This window comes from Callithrix jacchus, chromosome 4 (assembly GCF_049354715.1).
Source record: "Callithrix jacchus isolate 240 chromosome 4, calJac240_pri, whole genome shotgun sequence".
NCBI lineage: Eukaryota > Metazoa > Chordata > Mammalia > Primates > Cebidae > Callithrix > Callithrix jacchus.
Window position 1 is genome coordinate 122,611,545 of NC_133505.1, and position 10,775 is coordinate 122,622,319.

The 10,775-nt window shown below is 40.8% G+C and overlaps 1 protein-coding gene across 1 annotated transcript; it reads right to left on the reverse strand.

Moving 5' to 3' along the window:
- Positions 1-6,838: 6,838 nt before the first annotated feature.
- Positions 6,839-10,040, reverse strand: TSPYL1 (TSPY like 1). The gene has a single exon (XM_002746885.6). The coding sequence runs from the start codon at positions 9,940-9,942 to the stop codon at positions 8,656-8,658; it is 1,287 nt and encodes a 428-aa protein (XP_002746931.1). The 5' UTR covers positions 9,943-10,040; the 3' UTR covers positions 6,839-8,655.
- Positions 10,041-10,775: the final 735 nt, after the last annotated feature.

Consider the following 10,775-nt stretch of genomic DNA (forward strand, 5'->3'; position numbering starts at 1 on the left):
CCTGTAAGCAGGAGTGGGCAGGCTGGGGCCCCAGGAGAGGCCAGCAAATCAAAGGGTGCTCAAGTCAGACCTGCCCTGTCTGATGGGCAAGACCACCTTGCAGAGTTCAGATCTGACAGTTCCCTAGGGTTAACATCTCCTATAAGAGCAAGGTGAGCCTAGAGGGGATAGCCATCCCCGGTTGTGCTCTGCTGCAGACATTCCCACATCAAACCCTCTGGGTTCTGCATCAGCTGGCTTGCTGCCCCTACCCCTTCTCTAATTAGCTCTCTCTGCCAACTTCAGTGTCCATTGTGGTCAAGGTGTCTCCTTCTGCCAGGGTTCCAGAGGCCATGTGAGAGGTTGCTACTTGCCAGTTCAAATCACCCATTCCCCTGGAGACACTGGCAGCCAGGAATGACTCCTGGTGTGCAGTAGCCCCATGTAGAGTTCCCAGCTTTCTCCTCGTTTAACCCAATTTCTTTTTCCATGTTTTAACATCTCTGAAATGACTATCCATGCTATAATCAATGGCATCTTACAACTGCTACCAGCAGAACAGCAGTCATAGTATACCAGATTCATAAAGCAAGTTCTTAGATGCCTTCAAAGTCATCCTGGAGGTGTGAACTTGGTTGTTAGTCTTGCCAACATGACTGGACAACTGCAACCTCTTGACATTTCAGTCAGTAAAATCTTTAAGCCATTTGAGGAAGGAAAATAAGCCTTATTTTTTCCCTGAAAATATTCTGTTGATATCATCTGATAAGATCAGGAAAGTGCCAGCACCAAAACTTGCAGAATGAATACTGGAGGCTTAGGGGAAAAAAATCCCAGAAGCATACTCTTAGTAGTAGAACTTTCTACTAAGATACGTTGTCATCATCAAAATTATTCATGAATGGCCAGGCACGGTGGCTCACACCTATAATCCCAGCACTTTAGGAGGCTGAGGCGGGTAGATTACGAGGTCAAGAGATCAAGACCATCCTGGCCAATATTGTGAAACCCTGTCTCTACTAAAAATACAAAAATTAGCTAAGAGTGGTTGCAAGTGCCTGTAGTCCCCGCTTCTCGGAAGGCAAAGGCAGAAGAATTGCTTGAGCCCGGGAGGCGGAGGTTGCAGTGAGCCAAGACTGTGCCACTGCACTTCAGCCTGGCAACAGAGCAAGACTCCGTCTCCAAAAAAAAAAAAAAAAAATTCAAGAATTTTGAATAGTAATTAAGATTACTATTATAAATGGGAAAATAATTAGAACAGTGAAACTAGTTTATTTCATAATTTACTATGTATACCTATGAGTGATATATGATAAAACTATATTTTTTAAATCAAAAGGTCTTTCAATACATATACAATTAAAATCCTAAGAATTAGAAACCTTTGTGTCAGAGTCTAATTGAAAGTTCTTTTCTTTCTTAGTGTTAACTAATGGCATATTTAACAATCAATACTTTTAGAGTAGATGAAATAAATCACTTGTAAAAATGCAGCATATATCTAAAAAGTGCAAATTTTTTGTTTTCATATGTGAAATACACTCATGTGCCACATAATGATGTTTCAGCAAATGATGGACCACATATCTAACAGCGAGATTATGATGGAGCTGAAAATTTCCTATTGCTTAGCATCATGATAGCCCGAGCCAAGTTGTATCCCTCATAACATCACAGTATAACTCATTACTCATGTATTGGTGGTGAGGCTGGTATAAACAAACCTACTACACTGCTAATCATATAAACGTATAGAACATACAATTAGGTACAGTACATAATACTTGATAAAACATAAATGACTGCTACTGGCTTATGTATTTACTATATGTTAGTTTAGAATATATTCTTTCTACTTATTAAAAAGAAAACTTAACTGTAAAATAGCCTCAGGCAGATCCTTCAGGGGGTATTCCAGAAGAAGGCATTTTTATCACAGAAGATGACAACTCCATGTGTTACTGCCTCTGAAGACCTTCTAGTGGGACAAGATGTTGAGGTAGAAGACAGTGATATCGATAATCCTGAGCCTGGGTACGCCTAGGCTAAATGTGTGTGTTTGTGTCATTTTTATCAAAAAAGTTTAAAAAGTTAAAAGAAAAAAAATTAATTAGAAAACAGCTTATAAAAGGACATAAATATTTTGTACAGCTGTACATTATTTGTGTTCTATGCTAAGTGGTATTATAAAAGAACCAAAAACTTTCAAAAAGTTAAAGGTTATAAAAAGTTACAGTGAGCTAATGTTAATATATTATTGGAGAAAAAAAATTTTTAAATAAATTTAGCATCCCAAAATGTACAATGTTTATAAAGGGTACAGTAGTGTATTAGCCCATTTTCACACTGCTATAAAGAACTACCTGAGACTAGGTAATTTATAAAGAAAAGAGGTTTAATTGGCTCACAGTTCCGCATGACTTGGAAGCTCTCAGGAAACTTACAATCATGACAGAAGGCAAAGGGGAAGCAAGGCACGACTACCACAGCAAACACGAGAGAGAGCAAGAGAGAGAGAGAGCAAGCCACACACTTTTAAAACCCCAGAACTCATGAGAACTCACTAACAAAAGACAGTAAGGGGGAAGTCTGCCCCCATGATTCAGTCACCTCCCACCAGGCCCCTCTGACACATGAGGATTACAATTCAAGATGAGATTTGGGTGGGGACACAGAGCCAAACTGTATCAAGTAGTGTACAGTAATGTCCTAGACCTTCACATGCACTCACCACTCACTCACTGGCTCACCCAGAGCAACTTCCAGTCCTGCAGGCTCCATTCATGGTTAAGTGTCCTCTACAGGTATACCAGTTAAAATCTTTTATACCATCGTTTTACAGTTTTTCTATGTTTAGATACGTTTAATTACACAAATACTTGTTACTGTGTTTCTATTGCTTATAGAATTCAGTACAGTACTACGCTGCACAGGCTTGTAGCCTAGGGGCAATAGGCTTACCATTGAGCCTACATGTGTAGTAGGCTATAGGATTTAAGCTTGTGTAAGTACACTGTATGATGTTCACACAATGACAAAATTGCCTAATGACATTTCTCATAATGTATGCCTACTGTTAAGTGAAACATGATTGAACTGCTATGTTCTAGGCTTAAAAAATAATGAATGTTTCATCTACCTTACTGTTTTGGGCTGGATAATTATTTTATATAGGGCACTATCCCTCACATTCACAATACTAGCATCCCTAATGCCCTTAATGAATACCAGTCACAGCCCTATTCATCGTAATAACCAAAATTACTCCTGAAAATTTCCCAAATACCCACTAGAGGGAGGTATGCATATACATTAAGAATTGAGTTTTCTAAATGCCTATAGCTGTGATTGTCCCATTCCTGGTCACTAGAGGGAGGAAGTAGTCTTTAGGATGATAATATTCTGCTTTGTCTGCCTTCAAAGTTCAAGTTGAAGCTGCTGTAAAGAAAATATTTATGGCAAATATAGATCATATTTCAGTAAAACTATGGCACAGTTTTTCAGCATACATTTGGTACTCTTTGTATTATTAAAATGGAATTAGAATCTCTTTTCTTTAGGCTATCACTGTTACAAAATTCATATTTTCTTAGGCTAATTATCTAGTTATGATCACTGCCTATGATAGTATTTTGAAAAAAAAAAAAAACTTCATATTCTTCTGCTTTCACCAGTCTTAAGAGAAACCAACGATAAAGGCCCTGACCTGAATGACCCCGCACCTTTGTATGCTGGTTAAAGTGCACCCTATATGACTGCAAGTCCCAGTGCTGTTACTTACTAGTTGTTTAATTTGGGCAAGTGACGTCACCTCTCTAAGCCACAATTTACTCATATACAAAATGAATATATAAAACAACTTACAGAATTATCATGAAGGTGGAATGAGGTATCTATGAAGTGTTTTTCACAATACACTTTCAATAAATATAATCTGACTTGCTCATTTTTATTATTTTTATGCTAAGAATTACATTAAATAAACAAGTTGTAGGCTATATAAAATCAAATTCTATTATGAAACTGTAATTGTATAAAAGTTCGGAAACAAAAGACATCCATGTAAAATGAAGCAATAGGTGAAAGGTTTGTGGAAGAAAAGTTGAACTGGAACAAATAGGATACCATTTGAATAATCAGGAAAGTCATGAAACACTGGGACATAGTAGTAATGCTTGTCTACTATGTTACAGTCAATTCTAAATGATTCTAGACATACGGTATTTTGGGCTGATAGGGAATACAACCCTTTTTGCTCTAACTAAAGTGCTTTACCACGTTCTTCCACATATCACTTTAAAGACCTTATAAAATACCTTAAGAAAAGGGGCCGGGCACGGTGGCTCAAGCCTGTAATCCCAGCACTTTGGGAGGCCAAGGCAGGTGGATCACGAGGTCAAGAGATCGAGACCAGCCTGGTCAACATGGTGAAACCCCATCTCTACTAAAATACAAAAAATTAGCTGGGCATGGTGGCACGTGCCTGTAATCCCAGCTACTCAGGAGGCTGAGGCAGGAGAATTGCCTGAACCCAGGAGGCGGAGGCTGCGGTGAGCCGAGATCATGCCATTGCACTCCAGCCTGGGTAACAAGAGCAAAACTCCGTCTCAAAAAAAAAAAAAAAAAAAAAAAAAAACCTTAAGAAAAAACTAGCTGCATGAAATACTTCTGATAGCTGATTTTACGCAGACTTTCTTGTTCAAGTCACTTATATACAGTCTAGGACTTTTAATTATATAATAATGTTGAAGGAAAGGAAGTCAGTCCTGAGTGGGATGGTCCTGATAATTTCCAACAACTCCTCTCAGCCAGGCTGGTCCTGAGTTTGCTTGGGTGCAGTAGCTTTTTGAATGTGTATTTGTTGGAGAAAAAGAGGAAACATTCAAGGTATGGTACCCCCTCAATGAGCCTGAGTTCCTCAAGGGCAAAGACAATCTTTACTGTCCCATACAATCCTTACTTATGCTAGTATTCAATAAACAACTAGAGCAAGATTACAATTACAGACTACACTAATTTTCAAAAAGTATGCATCTTCAAGTAGTAGGCATTCACTGAACTGACTTAATGCAAAGCTAGACTCAGATATTTTCCTTCACTGTTCCTAGCCAACTGTTAAAATAAGACTGAAATTTTCTGATCATAAACATTTATAAACTAAAAATAGAGCATTTTACTTTAGAAAATATGAATATACTGGTCCTAAATGTTACTAAAAATTTAACCAATATAACTCTCAGTGTCAATTTGGCATCCAAATCTACCCTACCTCTATCAAGAAAGTGTTGCACAGAACATTTTGCAAAATATTCAGTGTATCTTACGTACTCAAGAACAGATCATTAAAGAAATTTTACTCACTTTCTTTTTACCCATTGGCCTTGAATTTTAGCCAGGTAACCCTTATCTTAGTCACAAGAAGCTTCATGAGGAGAAAGTATTAACATGTTTAATTTTTACAGATGTTTTATATACTTTCAGATATTCCTCAGGAAATCAAAAAGCCATGCTGTCCTATATAATTTAAAAATTACTAGTAGCCACATTAAACAATGGCAAAACCAGAATAATTTTTAAATATATTTTAACCCAATGAGAAAAATATTTCAACATGCAATCAGTATGAAAAAAATGGGAGATATTTTAACTTTCTTTTTTCCATACTGTCTTCAAAATCCAGTGTGTCTTTTATATTTATAGATCTCAGTTCAGACTAGCCACATTTCAAGTGCTCAATAGCCACAATCCTGTCCTGTATTGGGCAGGACACGTCTAGAGTCTAACCCCCTTCTATCTCCAGTATAATCACCTTAAAATGCACAAAGTATATAAAAGGTAACCCAAAATTAAGTAATGCTCTGTTAAAATGCAAGTGAAAGATTAAATGTTAAAAAGTATTTGGACATTTTCTAATGACTAAAATGGGAAATACTGTTATTTAGGAATGGCTTTGCAAATCTTTTTGACATTTTCTTTCCATTTGCTCATTCTGAGCACTAGGTTATTTTGTTCTTTTTCCCCATCTGAGTTATTTTGTGATTCACTATTTATCTGCTGACAACTATGTGCAAAACATTATGCTAGATGCAATGAACAATGTAAAATACACTACATCTCAACTTTCACAAAGTTTCCAAACTTTTAAGCGAGAAAAAGAGTGAAAATGTGAAAAACATGAAAATATAATCTCTGTATTTTATTTTACTGTGTCACTCTGTCGATTACTTGTCAGTCCTTCCCCAGTTCCCTAATGAAGGTAATGGACTTTATTTTCTTATTCTTTTTCTCTTAGTAACTATTTGTGGAACTCACTGTAATGAATAATTATGTTATTTTCTATAACAGAGGTCCCTCCAAAATACACTAAGTGCATAAAGAACATTTATCTCCTCTATGGGGACCGAAAGACTAAAAGGCAGAAGAGTTACCAAGGGCAGGCCTTGAAGGATTTGACAGAAGAGAGTGGTGAGGAAATCTGAGGAAAAGAAGTTTGAACAGATGAGAAAGTATGAAAATAGAGAAATACATAAGATAGGTACTCCCTGCATACAGCTTAATAAAAAGAGCCTGAATAACCTGAGAATATCATTTATGGAGCTAGAAATGGAGGATCTGAGCAACTGAAGGGGAGCTTGTGCTGCATAAGCTATGTGCAAAAAAGTGATTGAGTAAGCAGTTGCAACTGCTAACGTTTTAAAGCAAACTACCTTGGAAGGTCCCAAATGTACTGTGCCCTGTTTTCTTCTCTTTGGGATAATGCCTATTGTGTCCATTTAAGGACTTTAATGATTCCATCATTTTTAATTAACATGAACAATTTCATTCAAGCGTTACATTTATGGGTAAGGTGAAAAATAAATCTGGCAGAACAACATGCTTTTATTTTACCATCACGCATAAAAAGAAGACAAATATGCCAATGGTACACTTCCAATTTGTCAGAGCAATTTCACAGTATTTAAAAGCGATTTAGGAAAAAAGACACATCACTTACTAACAAAAATTGTTACCAGGGAAAATTATCATGTAAGACAAAGACAATCAATTAAACCACTTTTGTAGATTATTTTTCCATAAAGGCAATTTGACAAGCTTAAGACCAAGTTATTCAAACTATGTTTCTAGGAATATAGTTTAACAGAAACAAGAACAAGTTGAAAACTATTATAAGTATTCATATGTTTCTATATTGTACAGGAAAGTAAGACTATTGTTCTTCCAAATGTTCCCAAGTGAAATCAAAAGAACGTACAGCTCAATTTTCACAATAAGCAGAACCAAAAAAATAAGATTTTACAAAATCCTAGTAAAATAACAATCTTCCACATAAATTCGGTCACAAAAGAAGAAAGCAAGCATTCAAGGTTGCACTGTGTTTCTTTAAAGAACCCTTGTCTAGGCAACAATTTAACACTTTAACCCCTTCAATTATCCTTTAACTATCCTGAGAAAAGTATTTCTCCATTCATCACCACTGGGGAGTAAGTACTCCTTCCTCCTCAGCTCAGTCTTCATTCTAGGCCCAATTTTTACCTGGCCCATGCCTCTAGCCGTTTGTTCAGTTTTCCCTGCTTAGTGCACCCATCACAATCTCTTTAGTTCTTCCATCCGTTATAAACTAGATCTCACATTTCATTCCATCCAGATGTGTCTCCCTTTAAGTATTCTAGGAGTTGATAAAAGGGATAGAAAGTTGGGAAGAGAAAAGGGGGCGTGGGGGGAGCAATAAGAGCTGTATTTTACAGGACAACCTCTTTGTCTCTGAAAATGACAGAGCCAAAATAAACTAAAGTTTGCTTTTACAAATATTTCCAAGCTTTTACTTTTTTTTTTTTTTTTTTTTTTTAAAGAGACAGGATTGGGAGGCTGAGGCGGGCAGATCACTAGGTCAAGAGTTTGAGACCAGTCTGGTCAGCATGGTGAAACTCCGTCTCTACTAAAAATACAAAAATTAGCCGGACATGGTGGCACGCGCCTGTAGTCCTAGCTACTCGGGAGGTTGAGGCAAGAGAATCGCTTGAACCCGGAGGCGGAGGTTGCAGGCGGAGATCCAACCTGGGCGACATAGCAAGACTCCGTCTCAAAAAAAGGAAAAAGAGAAATAGGAGCAAAAAGGAAGAGGGAGAGAGGGACCTTGGCAGCAGCCAAAGCAGGGCAGGTAGCAACAGAGTGATTAGAGGTGAAGGAAGAACAATGAAGTACCATAAATCACACAGAACAAGTAGCTCCACTGCTTTTCTCCTCTGAGTTCATTAACGTTCAGTAACTGTCCACAGGCCATGTGCCCATACTGCCCGATGCAGTGTTAAGTAGATAGAATAGGCTCCCAAAGCTAGAAATCCAGGTGATAGCAACCAGTTCAGAGGCCCTGGGAATTAACAGGGTCCAAGCAGTACCAATAAAGGCAGTACCAACTACAGTATCATTTGCTTGGCTTAGTAGTCTGAAGGATGGCGTCGTAGCATGTGATATTCCAGAACAGCATGGAAGTGGAGAAGCATACCCACCACCGTCTCAATCTTGAGGTTGAGAGAAGTGAATATCCAAAGGAAAGAGGGTGCAGAAAAGTCAGCAAAAACAAAACACAGTAGAAGGCATACCATTTCTGTTGCCCAAGCACAGGTCCAGCAGGTGGTGGTAGGAGACCTTGTGCAGGAGTATTCCCAAGGGCAAACGTTAACCCGACTGGAACCCAAAGGGCCTGGGGATCTCAACTGGCTCCCTTAGTGGGCGGCGTCTGGCTCTACGGACTCCTTCACGCAACAGGTAGTATTGCAGTGGATTTGGCCACAGATCCTCTTTAATAATTTCAGCAATTTTGTCGGACTCTGGAAGGCTGTGGTCTGAGAACCAGGTGAAGAAGCTGCAGATGAGGTCTTGGTTTCTGCGAATGAAGGACTGGGGTTCATGCCCCCTGCGCCATATAATTGGAGTGGAAAGAGACACCACTCGGCCGGAAGATCTTACCTCATATTCCTTGACAATCAGCTTGTTTCTGAAGTAGGGGTTTCTTCTAAAGAAGAATTTGAACTTGCAGCCAGTTCTAGGGTGTCTGAGTTCCTTCACCTCTAAATTGGTTATGTACCTTAACATATCTGCATCTTGGCCCCTGATCATGGCGGACAACTGGGGGTGGTTTCGAAAAGCAGTCATCCAGAAGCCCGGGATATTCTGAATGATGTAGTTCCTCCGCTCCAGGTAGTGTCGACGCATCCGCCCAAACTTGTGCTCTAGTTGTTGGAAGGCCCTATCGGCCTGAGCATTCACAGTGTCCAGTTCCTGCTGGATGGCCTCCAGAGGGTCCATGCGGAGAGCCTCATGCAGACGCCACGGCCCTTCCTCCTCCCTCGCCTCTACTTCTTCACCTTCTGGCGGCTGCTCCTCTACCTCCATCTGCTCCTCCACTACCTCCTCCTCCGCCAGGCCTTCCTTCACCACCACCTCAGCCCTCTCCTCCTCAGCCACGGCTGCTGAGACAGTGGCGCACTTTCCTCTCTTCACCTCCTCAGCCTCCGTCCCCGCCCCCGCCGTCAGCTCCGACGCGGACCTCTCGGCGTCACAGATTTCTAGGGCCTTCTCTCCATCCTGAACGCCCTTTTTCAGGCTGTGGTCCGCTGCCCCCACCACAGAAGCGGCTGCCAGGCCCTCGGCAGGAGGCTGGCCCTCTTCCTGCCCGGCTGTGATCGCTACATGACCGCGACCCCCAACAACTCGGATCTGGGGAGTACCGCCACGGCCCGCGGGATCCTGGGGTACGCACCCTTCCTCTGAAGGCTGCGGGGGCGGGAGCGCGACGGTCTCCGAGCCTCCCTCACCCAGCTCCGCCATCACCTGTGTCGCCTCGCTTTTGTCGCGGAGCCTCAGGCACTGGCGTGCGTCCGGGTCGCCCGAGACGTCGTCAGAAATAGGGATGCTGTGCGTTTGAACGGGAGGGGTCTTCTCGACCCCATCCAGGCCGCTCATGTTGGTCACAGTCGGACCGACCTCAGGTCAACGCCCGTTTTCCTCAGAGAAGCAGCGCTCGGAGGTAACTGCCGCTCGCACCGCCCACCCTCGGGTCTGAGGGAAGTCTCTGCGGCGGTGTCGTCAGGCCTGCAGATCTCACGGTATCGCGAGACCTTGCTGAGCCCGGAATTGGTTCCGCCTCTTCCAGCCAGCCAACCGGATTCTCTGGGCTTTACTTCTGTGAATTTACCCATAGCAACAGTCATTTTACCTACGTAAAGAAATGTAGATCGTCCTTAGTTTGGAAGCTGTGACGACCCACCTTGAGATGAATCTGGAGACTGCCCCCAGCATGTGAGAGCAGTTGTAGAATCACAGCCCTAACAGTGCCTGCTCTTAAGTGTCTCAAAACAAATGCTTTTCCGGTCTTCACTTTTTTCAAGGCAGGAAGGCAAATCTATTCCGTGTTACTCCATGTAACTAGGAGCAAAAAGCTTCTCTAAGATGAATAGCAAAATGTTTCTCCCCTTCTTAGTAAAAGTGACATAAAAATATAAAGTCTAGCCTTTACCATTACTGGGGGTGGGGGGAAGCTACTCAGCAGCTTCTTACCACTAAAGCGATGCGTATTATTCATTGCTAATTCTCGATTTATAATCTCCATCAAATAAGAGTTTGTGCTGCATAATATCGGTAGGAATTAAGCCAGGATCAATTTGCTAAATGTTGTTCCATGCCTCCTCACTGCAAGAAAGAAGAAATGATAACTATTTCCGGCCCCATAAACTTAATTTATTATGTTTAGTTAAGTAAGATAGGAATGTTTGGCTCTAATGAGGCATCTGTCTTTA